This window comes from Ovis canadensis, chromosome 3 (assembly GCF_042477335.2).
Source record: "Ovis canadensis isolate MfBH-ARS-UI-01 breed Bighorn chromosome 3, ARS-UI_OviCan_v2, whole genome shotgun sequence".
Taxonomy (NCBI): Eukaryota; Metazoa; Chordata; class Mammalia; order Artiodactyla; family Bovidae; genus Ovis; species Ovis canadensis.
This window is the reverse complement of record NC_091247.1, coordinates 103,144,843-103,168,414: the sequence shown is the minus strand read 5'-3', so window position 1 is coordinate 103,168,414 and position 23,572 is coordinate 103,144,843. Positions and strand designations below refer to the sequence as shown.

The 23,572-nt window shown below is 40.4% G+C and overlaps 1 protein-coding gene across 1 annotated transcript in view; it reads left to right on the top strand.

Moving 5' to 3' along the window:
- VWA3B (von Willebrand factor A domain containing 3B) overlaps positions 1 to 23,572 on the top strand; it is a 189,239-nt gene that overhangs the window by 114,861 nt on the left and 50,806 nt on the right. Inside the window, exons 16-20 of the mRNA XM_069581934.1 lie at positions 1,165 to 1,307; positions 8,306 to 8,422; positions 10,114 to 10,201; positions 10,284 to 10,440; positions 18,965 to 19,083. Coding sequence (XP_069438035.1) covers positions 1,165 to 1,307; positions 8,306 to 8,422; positions 10,114 to 10,201; positions 10,284 to 10,440; positions 18,965 to 19,083 — 624 coding nt within the window. The remainder of the gene's footprint in view (positions 1 to 1,164; positions 1,308 to 8,305; positions 8,423 to 10,113; positions 10,202 to 10,283; positions 10,441 to 18,964; positions 19,084 to 23,572) is intronic.

The window sequence follows — 23,572 nt, the reverse complement described above, 5'->3', positions numbered from 1 at the left end:
GGTCTTTCCCATGCTATATGCTATTAATAATATGTCTAAAATCAAAACCACCCCAGCATTCAGTAAATGTGTCAAATCTTACATGATTTTACATTGTACAGATATTCAGACATCATAGCATTCATGTATCACAGCATATAAATACTCTATCAGGAATGGAAAACAAATTTATGGTTACCAAAGGAGATAGTAGGGAATGGGGGGAATTTGGGATTAACAGTGGGAGGAGTTTTGAATTAACAGATATACACCATTATATATAAAACAGAATAACTTTATTCTGGGCTTCCCTATTGTAAACAACAAGGACCTACTGTATAGCACACTCAATATTTTTTAATAACCTATAATGGAAAAGAATCTGAAAAATGTATATATATGTGTATGTGTATATATGTATAATATATGTATAATGTATATATGTATTATATATATATAATGTATATATATATATAAAACTGAATCACTTTGTGCTCTTAAAACTAACACAACACTGTAAATTAACTATAGTTCAATTTAAAAATGACAAACAAGAAATGCCCCAACAGGAGTATATCTTTTTACTTAGAAGTGAAAGAAAAGGTGAAAGTTGCTCAGTTGTGTCAGACTCTTTGTGACCCCATGGACTGTAGCCTACCAGACTCCTCTGTCCTTGGGATTCTCTGGGCAAGAATACTAGAGTGACTTGCCATTTCCTTCTCTGATTCTAAATGAATATACACAAAATAGAATCTCTTTTAAGGGCTGGATTATTAACCTCAAGTGAAAGTTGATCAGTCATGTCCAACTCTTTGTGACCCCATGGACTATACAGTCCATGGAATTCTCCAGGCCAGAATATTGGAGTGGGTAGCCTTTCCCTTCTCCAGGGGATCTTCCCAACCCAGGGATTGAACCAAGGTCTCCCGCATTGCAGGCGGATTTGTGATAGCAAAGTGGAAAGAAGTTGAAAATATGTACTAGTCAGGATTTCTTCATCGAAATTCACTGTCTTCCTATTAGCAAATTAAGCATTTAATAAATGCCCATCAGAACAAAGAGAAAATAAAAACATTCCTAGACAAAAATTAATTGTAGATAGCAGACCTACCCTTAAAGACTGAACACAGGAAGTTCCCACATTTTTTCTTTCATCATCTTTGTCTACTTTTTAATCTAAAACAGGCATCAAAAGGAAATTTGTTCCATGATTTCAACCCCAGAAAAATGTGCAAAACCTCATGCTGATGTCAAATCATCACAAATGCCAAAAATACCAGAGGACCCATCAAGTCAAAAGATTCAGAGAAAGAAAGTGCTCCATGCAGGTATCTGTAAACAAAATGTTTGAATCTCATGACCGGTTTTCCTTCAGTGCAAGAATGTATTAACAGGAATAAAGGAGGAATAAAGCTGAAGCCTCACAACATTTTAAAAGAAGCCTAAACTTGTGTTTGTTAAACTGAGGTTATTATTGAAGTAATTGTACATTCCCGTGCACTTGTGATAAATCATACAGAGAGATCCTGCATACCTGCTCTTCACCCAGCTACCCGCAACGGTCACATGTTGGAAAAAAAAAAAAGTCCAGTTTTGCAACCAGGATATTGACATTGATGCAATCCACAATCTTAGTCAGATTGCCCCAGTTTTACATGTGTTCGTGTGTGTGTGTGTACTTCTCTGATTTTATCACGTGTGGTTTCATATCCCCCCCTCCCTACAGTCAAGATACAGAACATTTCCATCACCACAAAGATCCCTGACCTTGCTGTTTTATAACAACACCCATTTCCCTCCAACACCCTTTCCCATCTAGTGGGAACTACTAAGTTCTCCATTTCTAAAATGTTGTCATTTCAAAAGCGTTATGTAAATGGAATCATACAACTCATAACCTTTGGGTTTTGGCTTGTTTCACTCAACATATTTTGCCCCAGACTCTTCCAAATTTTTTACAGGTATCAACACTTCAGTCCTCTTCATTACAGAGTAGTAGCATGTGATATGGATGCTCCAGAGTTGGTTTAACCATTCATCGGTTGATGGACATCTGAGTTGTTTCTAGTTTGGGGCTATTACGAATAAAGCAGTTCTAAACATTTTTGTGTGAACATAATTTTTCATTTCTTTAAGATAAAGCCCAGGAGTGCAACTGTTGATTCATATAGTATTGAATGTTTAGTTTTATAAGAAGCTGCCAGACTATTTGCTGGAGTGGCTGTGCCATTTCATATTATCACAGTAATCAATGAGTGATTCAGTTTCTCTACATTCTTGCCGGAACTTGGTATCAGTTCAGTTCAGTTCAGTCACTCAGTTGTGTCCAACTCTTTGCAACCCCATGAATCGCAACACACCAGGCCTCCCTGTCCATCACCAATTCCTGGAGTTCACTCAAACTCATGTCCATCGAGTCCGTGATGCCATCCAGCCATCTCATCCTCTGTCGTCCCCTTCTCCTCCTGCCCCCAATCCCTCCCAGCATCAGAGTCTTTTCCAATGAGTCAACTCTTTGCATGCGGTGGCCAAAGTACTGGAGTTTCAGCTTTAGCATCATTCCTTCCAAAGAACACCCAGGACTGATCTCCTTTAGAATGGACTGGTTGGATCTCCTTGCAGTCCAAGGGACTCTCAAGAGTCTTCTCCAACACCACAGTTCAGAAGCATCAATTCTTCGGCTCTCAGCAAACTTGGTATAGATTGTCATAAATATTTTTTTTTTTTCAGGGGCTTCCCTGGTGGCTTAGTCACTAAAGAATCCGCCTGCCAATGCAGGAGATGTGGGTTCAGTTCTTGTGTTGGGAAGGTCCCCTGGAGGAGGAAACGGCAATCCACTCCTGTGTTCTTGTCTGGAAAATTCCATGGACAGAGGAGCCTGGCAGGCTACAGTCCATGGGGTTGCAAAGAGTCAAACACGACTGAACACACACACACACACACACACACACACACACACTTTTAAACTGTTCTGATAGGCGTGTAACATCTCATGGTGATTTTTACTTGCATTTCCATAATGACTAGTAATATGGAATATCTTTTTATGTGCTCATCTGCAGTCCTTACATCCTCCTCAATTAAATGTCTGCACACATGGGCTTTGTGCATAGTCTATAAGCATCGTTTGTTTTTTATTGGTGAATTTTGAGAGTTCACTCTCATGGTCACAAATGGCTGCTCCACTTCCAGGCTCTCAGAACAGAACTTGTTCATATATAGGGGACTTACTGTATTTGGAACAATTACAAATGGTATTGGTTTTTTAATATAGCTTATCATATGTTTATTGTTAGTGTAGCAATATGTGATACATTTTGTGTGATGATCCCATAATGGACAACCTTACAGAACTCAGTGGGTCTAGGAGGTTTTTTGATTTTGTGGGTTTTTTACCATTTTCATATATACAATATGTTATCGGCAGATTGGGATGGTTTTATCTTCTTTTCCAATCTTTCTGGCTTTATCTCTTTTTCTTGCCTTGCTGCAAAAGCTAGAATTTCCAGTAGTATATTTAATAAGGGTAATGAGAGTGAGCATCCTTGCCTTTATCCTGGTCTTAAAAGGGAAAGATATTCAATCTTTCACCAGTAAATATGATTTTAGCTATAGGTTTTTCATACATACTCTTTGTTAAGTTGAGGAAGTTCCCCTCATTCCCAGTTTTCTGAGAGCTTCTATCATGAATTGGTGCTGGATTTTGTCAAATGCTGTATCTATGTCAAATGATATGTTGTTGCTTAGTGGCTAAGTTGTGTCCAACTCTTTTTGATCCTATGGACTGTGACCCGCCAGGCTCCTCTGTCCATGGGATTTCTGCGGCAAGAATACTGGAGTAGATTGCCATTTCCTTCTCCAGGGCATCTTGCCCACCCAGGGATCTCCTGCATTGGCAGGCAGGTTCTTTACCACTGAGGCACCAGGGAACAGGGAACAGTGAAAGTCGCTCAGTTGGGTCTGACTCTTTGCAACCCCATGGACTGTACAGTCCATGGAATTCTCCAGGCCAGAATACTGGAGTGGGTAGCCTTTCCCTTCTCCAGGGAATCTCCCCAACCCAGAAATTGAACCGGATCTCCAGCATTGCAGGAGGATTCTTTACCAGCTGAGCCACAAGGGAAGCCCCATCAAATGAGAGATCATGTATCATATGATTTTTCTTCTTTAGTCTATTGATATGGTGGATTACATTGATTGCTTTCAAATGTTGAAGCAGCCTTATATGTTTAGAACATCTCCCTCTTGGCCTCGGTGTTTATTTCCAGTGCTTTTGAGTGTAACTCTTTGCATGGTTTTTGTAATGGTTTCTCTGAGTATAACAGCCTATAAATGTGACTTACAACACTCTTCTGGTATCAACATTTTACCACTTTTTTGTGAGTGTGGAGATCTTCCTTTAGTTTAGGTTTCTTTGCTGTCCCTAGTTTTCAATGTCATTGGCTTGAGTATCAGGTGATGCTGTAACTTTTGTTTAAATCATCGAATATAAATCTCATGAAGAACAGATAATCTATTGTATTTACCATATTTTTCTCTTTTGTTCTTTCTTCCTTCCTGATTCTCCAAAATTCCTTCTTTTCTCATTTACTTTCTCTTTGAAGAACTCTGTGTTCAGTCTTCAAGGGGAAGTCTGCTGGCCACAATAATTTTTTTCTTTGTCTAGGAATGTTTTTTACTTTCTCCTCATTCCTGAAGGACATTTTTGCCTTGTTCAGAATTTGCAGCTGATTGTTCTTTCCTGTCTGTAGCTGAAAACATAGTGCCTCTTCCTCAGGCTGCCTACACTTTAAATGTGAAATTTGCTCAGATTCAAACTGCTGCTTCCCTCTAGGTACTGGTTCCTTTCTCTCTGGCATGCTTTTTTTTTTTTAATTTATTTTTATTTTTTTTTAAATTTTAAAATCTTTAATTCTTACATGCGTTCCCAAACATGAGCCCCCCTCCCACCTCCCTCCCCACAACATCTCTCTGGGTCATCCCCATGCACCAGCCCCAAGCATGCTGCACCCTACCTCAGACATGGACTGGCGATTCAATTCTTACATGATAGTATACATGTTAGAATTCCCATTCTCCCAAATCATCTCACCCTCTCCCTCTCCCTCTGAGTCCAAAAGTCCGTTATACACATCTGTGTCTTTTTTCCTGTCTTGCATACAGGGTCGTCATTGCTATCTTCCTAAATTCCATATATATGTGTTAGTATACTGTATTGGTGTTTTTCTTTCTGGCTTACTTCACTCTGTATAATTGGCTCCAGTTTCATCCATCTCATCAGAACTGATTCAAATGAATTCTTTTTAACGGCCGAGTAATACTCCATTGTGTATATGTACCACAGCTTTCTTATCCATTCATCTGCTGATGGACATCTAGGTTGTTTCCATGTCCTGGCTATTATAAACAGTGCTGCGATGAACATTGGGGTACATGTGTCTCTTTCAATTCTGGCATGCTTTTTAAATTTTTTCTTTGTCTCTAATTTTCAAATGTTTAACTATAATGCATCTTGGCATGGATTTCCTTGGGTTTATTCTGTTTGGGGTTGCACAGCTTCTTGATTTGTATATTGTATCTTTCACCAAATTGGGGACACTTTCATCTATTACTTCTTCAAATAGTCTCTCAGTCCCACTTTTATCCTCTGTGTCTTAGAGCTCTGATGATATGAATGTTGGCTATTTTGCTATTATCCTACAGACCCCAGAGGCTCTGTTTATCTTTTCTTGTTGTATTTGCTCTCTATTGTTAAAATAGGCTGAATTCTATTATTCTGTTCCCAAAGTGGTCTGATACTACCCTCTGCTATTTTCACTCTGCTGTTGAGTTCACCCAAAATGTTTTTCATTTGTTATTTTTCAGTTCTACAATTTCCACTTAGAAATTTTTATAACTTCTATTTCTTTGCTGAGATTTTTCTATTTGTGTCAAGGGAATTTTATAATTAATGGCCGAACCATTTTTCTGACAAGTTTCTTTGAGATCCTTGTCAGAGAATTCCAGCTTCTGATTCATCATGGTATTAACATCCTTTGATTGTTTTTTCTCCTTCAAAGTGTGACTTTCTTGATTCCTGATATGATGGATGATTTTTTTTATAGTTTCCTGAATGTTCTTTTATGTTAGGGACCCTGGCTGCTATTTATATCTTTTATTTTAGATAGCAGTTGTCCTGTTTAAACTTAACACGTAAGTCTCACTTTGGCCTGCTCTTTTGGGTTCTAATGGTCATTTCATTTTCATAGCCTTTGTGGTATCATTTTGGTGCTTGGTTATCTGGTGTTATTGTGGCTCCCACTGGTCCCTTTATGGTGCTTCCTGAGGGACCAGAGGAGTCTCCCCAGGCCAGGAGGCTATATGTCTCTCAGTGAGGAAGGTTGTGATGGCTTCCTCTGCCATACACACTGTCTCTTTTATCTCCCCATGTCTCTGGGCAGAGGAGGAGAGCCTTATACCCACATAGACCAAAGAAGTATTTGCTGTAGCTTGGTCCCTCTTTCATGATCTGTCCATTTGCCCTAGTCTCTCTGTCTTAAGCCCACGGGGACAAAGAGGATTCCCATTCTGGCCACTCGTGTGGCAGCATCCCTTTTGCCATTCCTGCCTGGTCATTCCAGTGAACCTGACTTTTGCTAGAAATGCTACCCGCTACTCATCCTAAATGTTTTAATGGCCTTTTGTCACTTGCACCATTTCACTTAGATTTGGGATTGTTGCTATTGTTAGGCAGCCCTGTGCCAAATTTTTTTCTGATTCAATTTTTAATTTAGAATAGTGATGAAATGTGGTGTTAGACTATGCAGAGCTGAGGGAGTAGTTAAATGCTTGAATCCACTGCCAGATAAATATGTCTTCACTCATTATTTGCCGTTTGGGAATAGTAGAGTTTTCATGTCTGGAAACTTTGGGAGCTAAATTTCATTTTCATTTGGACACATCTGTTGTTTCTACCCAGCAATTTTGATCAAGATGGCCTGCTGGTATAGTGAGGAACAGGAGTTCACCTCTCCTATGTGGATCATTTGTCTCTTTTGCTCACAGACACAGCTCCCTAGAAAATTTATCCTTCCAAATTCCTTGTTACAGAGGCAGTGGAGACAGGAATCACCCTATTTGTTGCCTAGAAAAACAGTGACTATCACATAGCACACTCCTAACTCCACACATGGAAACTACTGGGGTTATCTTTCTGTGTTTAAGGCAATGCAGATTATTAGCTAATTTTCACTCTAATTTCTTGTAAGAAAGGATAAGTCCCTTCTTGTTGAAAACAGGACACATTTTGTTTACGAATACTACATAAAGCTTTGGTACTACATAAAGGCCTCCAGATCACAAAGTACAGACAACATTACAATTAGTGTGGTTTCTGTGATCCCGTAGGAAAAGTAATCAAATCTCTTGGTGCAAATGCATTATCCTCTGAAGCAGTAATCCCCAACCTTTTTGGCACCAGTGACCAGTTTCATGGAAACCCATTTTTCCACGGACTGGGGTTAGGGGAGCGGGGATGATTTGCGGATGATTCAAATGCATTTCATTTCTTGTGCACTTTATTTCTATTATTACATCAGCTCCACCTCAGATCATTATGCGTTAGATCCCAAAGATTGGGGAACCCTGCTCTATCTAAAGCACACAGATTCAATGTCATTATTTACTAAGTGTCTACTTGCTATTTGAAAGGGCCCAACAGAGGGTAGAAAAGAATACAAATAAAAGTGTAGACAGCAGCTGTGGTGGGCAGAGCTTCTAAAATGACCTACAAAGAGGTCCCGCTCTAAACCATGCACCCTGTGAAGATAATGGACATCACTCCCTTGATTATGTTATGTGATCCTCAGTCAGGGTTCCTAGGAGAGCCCCGTGTACTCACATGAGCCCCTGAATGTGGGAGCTTTTACCAGATGGTGGCAGAAGAGGAAGTCAGAGAGATTTGGGGCAAGAGGGGAAATAGTGTGCCATTGCTGGCTTGAAGATGGAGGGGTCCATGAATAGGAATGGGGGTGATTAAGAAGCTGAGACCTCTACGTAACAGCCAGAAAGGAAAAGGGACCTAAGTCCTCCAACCACAAGGAAATAATTTCTGCCAACAAGCTGTAGGAACTCAGAAGCAGATCTCTATCCAGGAGGGGCAGAGCTTGAACTCAGATCAGTAGATTCCACCATTACACAGCATCTACTTGGTGGCAGCACTGTCCCCCTGAGGGTTGGGAGACTAAACCCGCTTTCTTTTTAAAGGCTCCAAGGACATAGCTGCATCTCCTGAAGCACCTCCTTCCATCCCAAATTCCTTTAACCCTTCTCCCTGTGACACCCACAGAACCAACCAAAACCAGCCTGCTCAGAAGCCAGCTGACCACCCTCAAGAGCTCAGCCTGCAATGAGAGGAGGGACAGGCTTTCTAGTTCTAGCAGCTGGAACATGCCAAGTGACAGGGGTAAGCTATTGAGGGTCTATACATCAGGAAGCCCAAGCTGGTCTCCCCTCCCCAGTGCATCTTCTCCTGAAAGAGCTGAGGAGAGAGACTTTGAGGGGATACAAATCATTTTTAAGTGAGTCTAGGTTTATACCTCTTCAAAGGACTCCCTTGTAAGCCAGGTTGTCTTGCTTTAGTGAGCTAGACTTCCTTAGGGCCAGACTTGCATTTATCCTTCCCTGGTTGTTTAATACACCCTTGGCTCATGTAACCACTGGCACTAGCGGTGGTGCTGGCTGCCACTCTGTGTTTTGAATTTGAAAACCTAGTACTTCACAGTTGGTTTATTTTCTTCCATTCATTCACAGGTGGTATCATCTGACGAGCACCTCTCTGATCTATATTGTCAGCCTTATGGGAGCTAAATATGAGGAAAGTTTGACTTTTCCACTCAGTTTTTGTTGATAATATCATTATTTTTAAAATAGTAAATTTAAAGACTTAATTTCCTAACATTTTAATTCCTGTAGCACTTTTCCTTATGTTTCATAGGGTTAATAAATAATAAGCCCCCGGCTAAACACGCACATCCGCACAACCTCTTAAGTAGGAGAAAGTGCATGAGGGACAAATTTATACCTGCTGTTATTGAGCCATAGCTTAATCAAACCCTGTGTTCTTCAGTGCTGATCTGTGGGGTGCCTTTTCCTCAATTTTAATTAACCTGCCATATTTCCTAAAGCTACTACGTGCACAGTCCTTTAAAAGGATTATCATATGATGACTGGGATGTGATTTCTTAGGCATTTAACTAGCTCACTCCCAAACACCCCTTCTTCTACTAATTCAATTAGCTAATATTGCTTTTCATTTGTAAATCCAAGCTTCTATAAAAATAGACATTAAAAATTCCAAGTAATAGTTTGAAAATTTGAACTTACAACTAAATAGGACTTAGTAGGGATTTTGGTTTTCCACATAGAGCTGAGGAATCAGGGACTAAACTGTCAAAAACTGATATGTTGAACGAGGCTGTCCTATGTAGTCTGGGGGGAGTCTAATGAGGGCAACACTGAATAATTATTGGCTCATGACATTCTTATTTGACATTTAGAAGATACATTTTCTGGAGTGTGAGAGAATGAGTCCGCCTCATCCTTCCACAGGAGAAGGCAATGGCACCCCACTGCAGTACACCTGCCTGGAAAATCCCGTGGACGGAGGAGCCTGGTAGGCTGCAGTCCATGGGGTCGCTGAGGGTCAGACATGACTTGAGCGACTTCACTTTCACTTTTCACTGTCATACATTGGAGAAAGAAATGGCAACCCACCCCAGTGTTCTTGCCTGGAGAATCCCAGGGATGGGGGAGCCTGGTGGACTGGCTCTGTAGGGTCACACAGAGTCTGACACAACTGAAGTGACTTAGCAGCAGTAGCAGCAGTATCCTTCCACAAAAAGAGATCTCAGTGGGTATAGTGTGAGGTAGATTAGTTAAACAATGTGAGTACCCTATTACCCATGCATCAGCCTTTAGTGTCCATTGCAAATTCATCTTGCCTATAACCCACTCTGAGAGATCAGCTCTTGGGAATATAGTCCATTCATTAGTCCTCAGACACAACTGAACCCAGAGATGAGTGTGATCCTTTTGCATTTTGATATGAACCCCACATGTGAGGAAATTATACAGCTTCCATTTTCTTTTCTACAGAAATGGGCATCCTGCTGACAAATGAGTTTCCAGATGACAAGTCATTAGAAAGATTGACTCAAGAAGGAAGCCAAGCTTATGACCAAGAGTGAGTACTTCGATTTTACTAGGCCAGGCTTGTTATGTTTTTGTTTGATATGTCTTAAAACGTCACAGTCTCATGTTCTTAGTTCTGCAGAAATGTCTTCAGCAACCTGGCTCAAGATCCACGGCTTGGCGGCCAAGAAGCTCACCATCATGGATGCTTTGTCCATGGCTGCCATTCCTCATAGCTCCACCTACGTCCCTGTTCTGGACAAGCACGTTGTTTCCAAAGTCTTTGATGAGGTAAAAGTGATTTTCTATATGTCCCTGCTTGATGTACTTTTCATTTCCTGCTTACATAGAAAGTAATCCATTTAATGTCTTATACAGTTGTAATAGAAATGTATTTCAGCCATTGGGAAAAAATCATTTGTAAAGACAATGAAAAGTAGAGGGAGAAGCTCTTAAGCATTTTTGCTTCTAAGCTGAGAAGAAATTGGCTTCTGTTTGGTTGGCAGTTTATGGCTCCTTGCTAATGGGTGGCAGTGTGGAGCTGCAGAAATGCCTGAAAAGCCTCTAGGTCAGAGTCACGAGTCATAAGAGAATGTCATTCAATATCAAAGGTCAGGGAGAACTTGTGGGAAATTATGATCCTCCTTTGCTTGCCTTCTCTTCCTAAATACAGTGGCATCTTTTCCATCGTAAAAGTCTCCAAAAGAAAAAGTCAAAAAGAGGGAGGGAAAGAGAACCACATTGGGCTGAGAGAGAGAAACATGTTGAGTGATTTTTAAGAAGGAAAATAAATGTAAGAGTATTGAGGGTTCTGTTGAGAAAGCAAAGCCAATGAAACAGGACATATATTTTTTTCCTGTGCCTTCCACCATGGACGCTCATGCTCAGGGCCTTCTGTGGCATCATAAATTCTCGCCACAAGCCTGTGAGCACATAGTACACACATGCTCTCCTCATTCCATTATTGATAGGAGCAAGAATCATGCCAATGAAGGAAATAATACTCCAGTAAATTCCAGTTTCACCCCAAAGCACACTTATATCTTTTATTTACTATTTTCTCTAACTGGAAGAGACCCTCAACTAAAGAAAAGAATGGGAAAACAGTGACTGAAAAATAGAAACCCTCTGGGTGAGATATATAGCTTTTATATTTGGACCTAACAGTTTTTTTGAAAAGTAGACAAAAAGTAGAATGGAGCTGAAAAGGAAACATGAATCTTAACCTACTTCACTGAGAATTTTAATTTACTTTTACTCCAGTGTCCTGTGTACGGCCACGTCTGTCTGGCTAGAATTGTAAAGCATTGTTTGGTTTCGTCCCAGCCATTTGTTTCATTCATGACTTATGTATGGGCTGTTTCTTCTTCTGGAACACAATGCTGTTTTGGTTTTCATGTTTCCTGGACCAGCATCAAATATATCACCTTGGAAATGAAGTGTTGAGCAGAGAGGTTGCCCTGGCAACTCTTCATTACAAGATGCTAACCGGCATGTTCAGTTTTCAGCGGACCAGATAACTTTAACCTTAGCTCTTTCAAAACAATGAATTCATCACCAAGTCATACACAGAGTAAAACTGCTTTTGCTATTTGATGAATCTGGAATTTAAAGCTCTTTATTGCCAATTGCTTTGGGAAAAAAAAAGAATGTGGAAACAATAGTTTTTGCATCATTGAAAAGGCCACTACAACATCACACACCATCCTACCTTTAACAGCATCTCATCAAAGCTTCCTGCTTTGGTCTAATCTGGGTCCAGCACATAGCCTTGTGACCAGGTAGGCTGGGCTTGCACCCACCTCTGTCACTTACTCCTGACAGGCCATGGCAAGGTCTTCAATCAGGTATGTGAGGAGCCCTCATGCTGGGTTCTTTTTTTAAATATTTATTTTTATTAATTTATTTGGCTGCACCGGGTCAGTTGTGTCGTGTGGGATCTTAAGTTGAGGCATGTGGGATCTAGTTCACTGACCAACAATTGGCAAACCCAGGCCCCCTGTGTTGGGAGTATGGAGTCTTCGGCACTGGACCTCAGGAAAGTTCCTCATACAAGATTCTGAGAGAAGCATTTTATCTCATCAAAGTGTCTGATCTAAAACTTACAGCAACCTAGTGAGTGACTGTTTATCTCATCATTTAGCTAACAAGGAATGTTAAGGATGCTCCTAAGGGCATAACATTTTGCTGCTTTCAAATATAATAGCATTGAAAACTGTGTTGATAAAAAAGTTAATTAAAAATTTAAAAGGACAGTTAATACAAAAACTATATGTATTCATTGTATAGAAAAATTGGAAAATACAGATAAGTAGAAAAGAATCATACATTATAATTCCTCACAGATGAATTATTTGATAACTGTCCGATCAAAGCTTTTTCATTACATATATTGTCTTTTGTTCTCTGTTTTGTTTTACAAAATGAAGTAGAACTGAAGATACTCTGTGCCTTGATTTTTACTCAATAATCTATTTTGAACATCATTCCATACCAGAAAACTTCATTCATAAAATTTACAAATTCAAATTTCATTTATAAAGTTTACATTAAAAAATAATCTTTTATTTTCTAAAAATTTAGATTGAAGTTTGTGAGATGTAACCTACCCTGTTGTAAGTAATGTATTTTCATGGGTTTATGAATGATTTTATTGACACACCTCTTTGCCAGTTAATTTTGTGGCCCTGCCTTCAGTTTGCCCTATGGAAACCTGGAAATGTTTCTATTTACAAAGCAGAGGTTTGGGACTTGCCCAGTGATGCAGTGGCTAAAGACTCTGCCTTCTAATTCAGGGGGTTCCAGTTTGATCCCTGGTCAGAGAACTAAGATCCCACATGCCATGGAGTGTGGCCAAAAATTAAATAAACATAATTTGTTTGAATAAATAAATACAAGCAGAGGTTTAAGCTTTAGCACTCAGAAATTTGTACAACTATGAGGCCACTGCACCTGTGCAGGATGTGCACGGCCTTTGCATTCTCATTACTCGCATCCAGTCAGACCTCTCCTTGCCCAATCCGGCAGCAAGCTCTGGGATATGCATAGGAAATGATTTAGCTGAAAAAACAGTGAAGTTGTTGAATTCAGTCAGTGTTGAATGATAAATATATAAACACCAGTTTGCACCATTTCCTCATTTTCAAAATGTTGTGGGATTGCTTATAAACACAGCCAGAATGTGGTCTGGTCGAATTCTTCTGGTCTGGACTACTCTAACAACTAATAACAGTGCCTACAGTTCAGAAAGGCAATGCCAAAGAATCTGAGAACTCACCTCACACGCTAGCAAAATAATGCTCAGAATTCTCCAAGCTAGGCTTCAACAGTACGTGAACCGAGGACTTCTAGACCTACAACCTCGATTTAGAAAAGGCAGAGGAAGTCCAATAGCCAACAGCCAATGGATCATAGAAAAAGCAAGAGAATCCTAGCAAAACATCTACTTCTGCTTCATTGACTACGCTAAAGCCTTTGACTGTCTGGATCACAGCAAACTGTGGGAAATTCTTAAAGAGATGGGAATACCAGACCGCCTTACCTGCCTCCTGAGAAACTTGTATGCAGGTCAAGAAGCAACAGGTAAAACTGGATATGGAACAACGGACTGGTTCCAAATTGGGAAAGCAGTACATCAAGGCTGTATATTGTCACCTTGCTAATTTAACTTATATGCACAGTACAGCATGAGAAATGCCAGACTGGATGAAGCACAAGTTGGAATCAAGATTGCTGGGAGAAATATCAGTAACCTCAGATATGCTGATAACACCACCCTTATGGCAGAAAACAAAGAGAGCTCTTGAAGAAAGTGAAGGAGGAGAGTGAAAAAGCTGGCTTAAAACTCAGCATTCAAAACACTAAGATCCAGTCCCATCACTTCATGGCAAATAGGTGAGGAAACAATGGAAACAGTGACAGACTTTATTTTCTTGGACTCCAAAATCACAGCAGATGGTGACTGCAGCCATGAAATCAAAAGATGCTTGCTCCTTTGAAGAAAAGCTGTTTTTTCCAGTAGTCATGTATGGATGTGAGAGTTGCCATAAAGAAAGCTGAATGCCGAAGAATTGATGCTTTTGAACTGTGGTGTTGGGGAAGACTCTTGAGAGTCCCTTGGACAGCAGGGTAATCAAACCAATCAATCCTAAAGGAAATCAATCCTGAATATTCACTGGAAGGACTGATGCTGAAGCTGAAGCTCCAATACTTTGGCCTCCTGATGTGAAGAACTAACTCATTGGAAAAGACCCTGTTGCTGGGAAAGATTGAAGGCAGGAGGAGAAGGGGAAGACAGAGGATGAGATGGTTGGATGGCATCACCAGCTCGATGAACATGAGTTTGAGCAGGCTCTGGGAGTTGGTGATGGACAGGGAAGCCTGGTGTGCTGCAGGCCATGGGGTCCCAAAGAGTCGGACATGACTGAGTGACCTGAACTGACTGACTGACAGTTCTGTGCCCCACTTTCTTCACTTAGCATATCTTAGGCACATATTTCCTTGTAATGACCGTTTTTGGATGAATCTTAATTGTTGTACTAATATTCAGTAACATGAATTACTACAATTACTTGAGCTATTCCCTGCATTATTGGACAGTTTACTTGGCATTTTGAGAGTGCCTGTTTTCCTACATCTTAACTGTCACTTAGAGCAGTAACATTAAAAACAAAAAAACCTGCCTACTGCTAAGGGAAAATGGTACTCCAAATTTAACTTTTTTCTTTTATTGTTTGAGAATAATTTTTTATGTAAGCTAAATACATCTCTTAAAATTTTGGTTATATCATTCACATTCTTGGCAAACACATCTTTTAAAATAGCAAAGTTACGCTCCTTTCATTCCTCAATCACTAAGAACTCAAATCTGGTGGAGTTTAAGACAGTATTTTACGATATAGATAAGTCAGCCCAAATTGAGGCTATCCATGGATTCAGCAATTATAGTCAGTGACTCTCCCTCTCCCCCCTCTCCTCATACCTCCTCCTTTCTCCCTCTGCTCTTACTCCCTCATAGTTAAAATCTCACACAGACTGTGATTATCATTAATTTGGTAAGGCTTCTAGGTTAACCTCAAGAGGATTAAAATAGACAATACCTTGAGGCTCCCTTTTATTATCAAATACTGTCCAGAAGGGCCCTGAGGGCCCCGCCGTAAGTTAGTAATGCTTGATTTCCATTATAAGAGGTAAAAAGTAAAACATGTTCAAAGGACATGTGACCAAGTGGTTTCATTCCCTTTCAAGCAATGTCAGTTTCCTCATTAACTGCACTCCCCTCCCCACCTGCCTCCCTACAGAAGCTGAGCAGCCAAAATTCTGATCCCCCAAGTCCCTGTGAGAATGCCCTTTATGACCTCACAGTCACAGCAAATTTGGCATCATAAAGAGAATATCCCATGGGACCTTCAGCTGATCACCATGTTGTAAAAACTAAGACCACAGACTGAAGGTGTGGAGTATGACTTTGTCTTTCCCTCAATCTGCACACAGAAAGGAATGAGAGTGGGTGCACGTGAGCCAAATTTGAACTGCTACCACCCTGAAGTCCAAGATGGCCATGCAAGGCATGAGATCCAAACCCACGAAAGAGGGAGGTAGAACTTTAAACAAAGGGTTTTCTTTACACCTTCTGGCAGGGGTCCAGCGGATCCTGATGAAGTAATATAATGTTGCTTTACTTTGTGGTGTTGATTTGCAGGTGAGCCATAAGTTGGCAATTTGAAGAGCTATTTATAGACTTCTAGAGGGAACTTTTTCCCAGGAGAGATAAGAGTGTAGGATCTTTCACTTTTTTTGAGGCTGTTTTTTTACCTCTAAAAGTTTATGTGGTTTTTTAAAAGATGGTGGGTTTTGTTTGTATTTTTTTCTTTTTCACTTTTGTAAAGTTCTTTCGGTTTTAAAAGTCCAGTCAGCTCACCTTTATTTTTTATTTGATTTGATTGATTGATTGGTTTTTGGCTGCACTGGGTCTTCATTGCTTTGCACAGGCCTTCTCTAGTTGCGTCACGTGGGCTTCTCGTTTCAGAGCACGGGATCTAGGGCGCGTGGGCTTAGCTGGTCTGCAGCATGTGGACCTTTCCCTGACCAGGGATCAAATCCATGTCCCCGAAATTAACAGGCAGATCCTTAACTGCTCCACCACCTCAACTCACCTTTTAACCCACTGTTCTGGCTCCTTCTCTTGGACAAAGCTTGCTTAGATGTCATATGATGAATTCTTTTGTCTGACAAGTAGCAAGGTTTGACTATTCAGCCTAACTTAATTGCTTCCTTCTCAGTTTCCTGAATCTTTGGTTATTTTGTTTGTTTTGGTCTTGGGGTTTTAATTGCAAAATCAACATACATAGTTTTTTCAATTTTAATGTCTCTTTTCTTCATGATGTTATTTTATTATTCAAAATATTGTTATTTTTCTCATCCATTTGTTTTCATGGCACATCTGTTTGTTCTTACGCTTTCTTATGACTGTTACATCTTTGAGCAACTTAATCACTAATTCTAATCATAATTAATATAAAATTATTGTTAGGTGGTCATAAAATTAATTTCTACTCAAGTGAATTGATATTCAGATTGTTGATTTGCTCAGCTACCATTTAGGGTATTTGTGTGTGTGTGTGTTTAGGAATTTTAGTTTGTTGGCTCATTTTTAATAAGACTTAAAAAATCTGTTTTTTCCTCTGCCTTCTTATTTTTGCAGTTACCTAAATGCATCCCCTTATTCCCCGGTCATTGGCATTTACAGGTCTTATTCCATGATGATACTGGGCTAGTGCAGATTGAGGGTGGCTTGGTTTAGTTCTTGGTTGTGAAGCTACATGAGCGTTGTCTCTCATCAGGCAGGGCCTTCTTGCAGGGGTGAGAGAACCTCATGTTAGTGCCAGCTTCAGGCACTGAGCCTGACTCAGAGTCCCACTTGCTTCCTGGGAGTTGAGCTCCCTCTACCCCTGCCATCTTTGGACACAAGAGTCAACAAACTTGCAACTTCAGTCCTGCTGACGTGTTCAACTTTTTCTCTATAGAAAATATCAATGCATCTTTCTTTTACTTTCTTTCCTTCTTCTTTTCCTTCTTTTATTTCTATACATTTTTCTTAAATAATAACAATATAATTTTTGCATGATGTGGAGGCAAAGGGAAACATGAACTCTGTATCATCTGGAATAAAAATAAAAATTTACTTCTTAAAAGTGATTGCCCATATTTCTAAAATGCCTACATGCTCCTTGTGGTTGGAATCACATGCAGTATTGAAGCACCACTGTATCTCAGTATTTCTCCTGTTAGACTTTCTTTTGCATGTAAATATTAAGGTATGGAATGTACCTTTTGAGGAACATACATTTATTCCTTTATCAACAGATATTTGTAGAGGGCCAGGCCCTGTTCAGGTGATAGAAATAAAGTGGTGATGAAACAAAGTTCCTGCTCTGAGGGAGCTTACGTTCTTAAAGAGGGATAGGTGAAAGCCGCTCAGTCGTGTCAGACTCTTTGCGACCCCATGGACTATATAGTCCATGGGATTCTCTAGGCCAGAATACTGGAGTAGGTAGCCTTTCCCTTCTCCAGGAGATATTCCCAACCCAGGGACTGAGCCCAGGTCTCCCACATTGCAGGCTAATTCTTTACCAGCTGAGCCACAAGAGACGCTCAAGGAGGGATAAGTAATATGCAAATAGGTAAAAGTGAAATATTGAGCTTCCCAGGTGGCTCAGTGGCAAAGAAACTGCCTGCCAATGTAGGAGACCCAGGTTTGATCCCTGGGTTGGGAAGATCCTCTGGAGAAGGAAATGGCAGCCTACTCCAGTATTTTTGCCCGGGAAATCCCATGGACAGGGGAGTCTGGTGGGCTACAATCCATGGGGTCACGAAAGAGTTGGACACAACTTTGCAACTAAGCAGCAACAAAAAGTAAATTTATTACTGGTCCTGTTAACATAGCATAGAATCAGAGACATCCCCAAACCCAGAAAGAAGCAAGCATCAGATGCAGACAGAATTTTTTTTAAATGCCCTCTCATTCTGGTACTCTACTGTTCTTACAGAGCATGGTTTCATTGATCACTAAGCCATCCTTATTTTACATGTATAAGAATCTCTTACAAATTGATAAGGAAAATGGCCCAAAGATATTAACTGTAATCATATATTCTCAAGAGAAAATCAAATTTAAAATAAGTACATGAAAAAGATGTTGAATCCAACTGAAAAGTGAAAGTGTTAGTCACTCAGTCATGTTTGAGACTTTTGCGACCCCATGGACTCTAGCCCTCCACACTCCTCTGTCCATGGAATTCTCCAGGCAAGAATACTGAAGTGGGATGCCATTCCCTTCTCCAGGGGAACTTCCCAACCTAAGAATTGAACCCATGTCTCCTGCATTGCAGGTGGATTCTTCACCATCTAAGCCATCAGGGAAGAACCTAACTGTCATTTACAAAGTAGCAGCAATGAGATTCTATTTCTTATTGCTCATGCCCATCAATTTGACAGAGGCTTATGAAGAGAATACTTGATTCTGATTAGGGTCTCCTAAAATAGTTTTTTGAGGTGATGGTTGTTTTTAAAATATGTAGTTTTAAAAATTGGAAGGAAAAGGTTAGCAATGATATCTCTGATTTTTATTTATTTTTGATTTTCTATATTTTTGATATATATTTTTTTATTTCTATATTTTTCTATTTTTTGATTTTGATTTTCTCTACAAATCTAAAGTATTGATTTTCTATCCAGAGAAACATATTGTACAACCATTAAATTGAGTTTTGAAGGCACATGTTAAGTGACACTTTCCTTTGACATTGGCGTATAGGTGTTCCCTCTGGCACATGTGTGCAATGACACAAATAAGATGACTTTAATTAACCCCCAAGGAGTGAAGCTCAATATCTACAAGCAAAAAGTGGAACAGGCAATTAAGTCCTATGAAAAGTGAGTATTTCTCCTGGTTACTCTTTAATGGATGTGGAATTTGTTTTGGCTTTTCTCTTGTTTTAGCTTAAATTTTTCATCTGGAGCAGCTATTTAACAATAATCCATAGGAAATATTAACAGCAGCTCCAGCTAACAGAAGGGGCTTCCTTTATGCCTGCGCCACATTAAGTTCATTACCTGAATGTGCCCAACAGGGTTTTCAAGAAACCATCTTCCCTTTCTAAACTCTGCAGACATCTCATGTTTCCATAAACTCTTTTTTCTTTTTTATAGATTTTTAAAGATTTTCTTTTGATGTGGACCATTTTTTAAAGTCTTTATTGAATTTGTTACAATATTTTTTCTATTTTTTATGTTTCGGCTTTTTGGCCACAAGGGATATAGGACCTCAGCTCCCGGACCAGGAATCGAACCCCAGCCCCCTGCTTTGGGAGGTGCAGTCTTAACCACTGGACTGACAGGGAAGTCCCTCCATGAACTCTTAAAGCTTTCTTTTTAGCAGAGTGAACTGGACCATTTTAGCATTTGACTTTCTGTAAAGTGACTAATAAAACACTGCAATAATGACATAATTTACTTAAACAATTTTTAAATCAAAAGCAAGATGACAAGTTGACTACAGTGAAAACTATACTCTTAAATAGTCACTGTGTTCGTGCTGAGTTAGGGGGCCTCTCTTCACAAGGGCAGATAACCCAGGATTTGGCAGGCAACTGCCAGGCTGGAGGAGGAGATCCAGGTAGGAAAGAAACCCAGGGTCCTTGAATCCCAGCCCCTTCCTGGGGCCTGGCTCCTTCAGGCCTGACCTGGGAGCCCATCTCAGAGTGGAGATTATGGCTCTGTGGTTAGAATCTCACCCTCTCGCAGTTCTCTAGTCACCTTCCCACCCTGCCCCTTAGCACTAAATTACTCCTTGTGCACACTCTTAATTAAACTTTGAGCTACCCAGCTCCTCCAGGCAAGTTCTTATTCTTCTGGAAGCTGTGCAATTGGGTTTTCATTTACTACCATGTGGTTGGGGAAAATCAAAGTAAGCAAAAGTGAACAGGGCCCAGGCCAGCCCTTAACTGGTCCACTGTCATCTTTTAGTGTGTCTAGTGTGTGTTCAAAAAAGTATTGGTTTGGTCGGATTTTTCCATTACATGTTACAGAAATACCCAAATAGACTTTTTTGACCAACTGAATATAAGATCTGACTTCTGCCACCTGGAGTGCACGACCCAGCCCAGAGACTGGCCTTTCTGCAATAGGCCCATCTCAGGCCTCTCCAGATCTGCTTACACTTGAGCTTCTTCTGCTACCCTCACCTAAGAACTGAGGCTGTGTTTCATGGGCTCCTTCTGTTGCCTCAGGGCTTTTCTGAGTCTTTGTGGGCCCTTCATTTCCTTCCAAGGCAGGCCGAACTCTCCCAAGGGTCATCCTCCCTGCTGGGCCAGAGACTTTGTTCTGTCTGGCCCTCTTCCTCTGCACCAGGCAGGCCTTCCCTTGCCTCCAAGCTCTATTGCCACTCTCCCTGCCCACCCACCTAGCTATCCTCTTTCATCCCTTCTTGCCTCAGCACCAATGGCCAGCCCCCACCAGAGGCCCTTCCCCAGCGACTCTCCAGCACCCACTTTGACTGTGGTGCTTGGGAGTGCTCCCAGCTTCAACGCAGGCCTGCCTCTCCCCTCTGAGGATGTCAGCCCCCCAGGGCAGACTCTGGGCTGCCGGCTTTCCCCCTGGTCTCCTCTTCCTAGCAGGTGTCACTATATATATTTTGACTGTCGGAATTTAATTTGAATTTGATCTAATTCAGGTTTAGTTATTAAAATTCATCTAGTTCAGTTATATAAAATATAATATAATGATATCATTTATATTATAATTTAATTTGCTTGACTCGTTCAAATATTTGTGTGCTGTGATTACCTGGTCTGTGAAAGCCTGCTACAGGGCCACAAGCTGGGGCTTTGAGGTCTGACAGCTCAGGGGTTTCATTCTTGGCTCTGACAGTTGCTTGACAGGTCATGTGACACTTGTGAGCTGCAGATTCCTTATTTGCAAAAATCTGGTTCACAGGGCGGTTTGAAGGTTATGTAAATTATATACATAAAGAGCAACTAATGTTAATTACTTCCCTCTTTCATTCCCTGAATCTGCTGATGCTAAAATAATCATAAATACATGGGGTGGAAAAGTCAAATAGTTCTTTCCACTAAGATGACCCTTTCCTGAGAATTTCCAGAAGGACAGAGACCCTCCATTCCTAGGCAGAAGAGAGTCCTTCATTCATAGCAAAACCAAAATACAGACCTAGCAGTGCTCTGTCTCAGTTCTTACTTCCAATAAGTGAATCTGGAAAAGCCTTTAATACCCTCAGAGAAATATTATACCATATTGTTATTAAAATAATAAAATGGTATTGATTTAAATATGATTATTAGCATTAACTTTAATATTAATATTGATTGAATGTATATTATTTGGTATCATTAATTTGATGTTTATTTTAAATGAACTATTTAATGTTGTTTTTAATAATATTAACATTCATATTATTTAGAACAAAGCTCCTGATCTTTTGTATTTAATAGTATTTGTTTGCTGGTATAAATCTCAGTTCCCTTTTCCATCTTGCCCCATCTTTCTAAAGCTATGCAGACTATGAAAAATAATTAGTGAAACTTGATTTATCCCCATCTCATCCCCAATAAAACATTTGTAAGGAGTTTCCCACCACAGGTAAGCCAGATATAACTCTTAAGTCTGTATGGTTGGGGATGACCAAGTAAGTTGGAAGCTTACAGTCCTTTGGTCAAAGTAGTGACGCTCTAGCTATATTGGTCACACCTAATTCCCAGGTATAGGAGTCCTTGTGTTTCAGTATTTTAAGAATTGCAGGAGCAGTTTTGACTTTGTGTATCTGCACATAAGCTCTGAGGATATCATTGCTGGCTAGATTCTCGGATGATTTTTCTGCAGCTGTGTTCATGGTGAACCTGAGGTCAAGTTTGACTCTCCTAAAAACAGGAAGATTGTGGTTTCTCAAACCCCAGTATCCCGGACAGCTCTCATCCCACACTTTTGGACAGCTCTCATCCCACACTTTTAAAGGCTTTCCTGTAGCTGCCTTCCACACCAGTGGAGCCAGAATTCATATACTCTCCACTGCCCTCAATTCATGCCTACTTGCTTTTTCTGTGTGCTTTGAAATAGTTCAGTGAAGATGGCAAATGGAGGAATAATAGGGGTTATGAAAATACATACCCTCTTAGGAAAATATTTTCTGAAGAAGCAAAATTAGAGACAGGGGGCTTCCCTGGAGGTCCAGTGGTTAGGACTTCTCACTCCCATTACAGGGAGTGTGGGCTCAATGCCTGGTGGGGGACTAAAATCCCACCTGCATGCAGCATGGCCAAAATAATAATAATAATTAATAAAAACACTAACCTTTGAGCACTTAGTACATGACAGGCACTGTGGTAAGCATTTTTTTTTCCTTTTAAAAATAAATAAAATTAGAGACATGTCATAGCTAATTGGACCCATATTCACCAACCATTCCTGAATTTCTAAGTCTCCCTCTTCTTTAGAACCTGGAAGGAATGAGCCTTAGTTATTTCTGATCACTTTATACATATTGCTCATTTAATCCCGTTAATGCCAGGAGTAAGTGGTGGTATCCTTGTTTTATTGGTAAGAAAGCAGTTTTCAAAAATTAGGTAACAGGGGTTTCCCTGGTGGTCCAGTGGTTATGAATCTGCCTTGCAATGCAGGGGTTGCAGGTTCAATCCCTGGTTGGGGAACTAAGATCCCACATGCCACGAAGTAACTAAGCCTGAGCGCCACAGCTACTGAGCCTTGCATGCCACAGCTAGAGTCCAAGTGTTACAACTAAAATCTGACACAGCCAAATAAATGAATATTTTTTTAAGTTATGTAATAGGAGCATACCGCAATAAAGCAGAGCCTCTGAGATTTGAACCCAGACCAGTGTCTCTGCCAAGCCCATGTCTACACTCCCAGCCTCTCTCTCCCATTGCCTCCACTTTCAAGGTTTAAATTTTAAAATAGTTTAAAATAGTTTTTTTTATTTTCCATAAATGCACACAAGTTTTAGAAGCCCTCGTCTTTGTTTAATCAACCACATGATTAAAGAAAATTGGGACTTCCCTGATGGTCCGGTGACTAAGACTCCACACTCCCAATGCAGGCAGCCCAGGTTTGATCCCTCAGGGAACTAGATCCCGCAGTCCACAACCAAAAAAGATCCTGCATGCCACCGTGAAGATTAAAGATCCTATTGTGTGCTTAGTCGCTTAATTGTGTCTGACTCTTTGCAACCCCATTCCCTTTGTCCATGGGAATTCTCCGGGCAAGAATACTGGATGGAGTGGGCTGCCATTTCCTTCTCCAGGGGATCTTCCCAACTCAGGGATCAAACCTTCATTGCAGCCCAGGTCTCCCTCATTGCAGAAGAATTCTTTACTGTCTGAACCACCAGAGA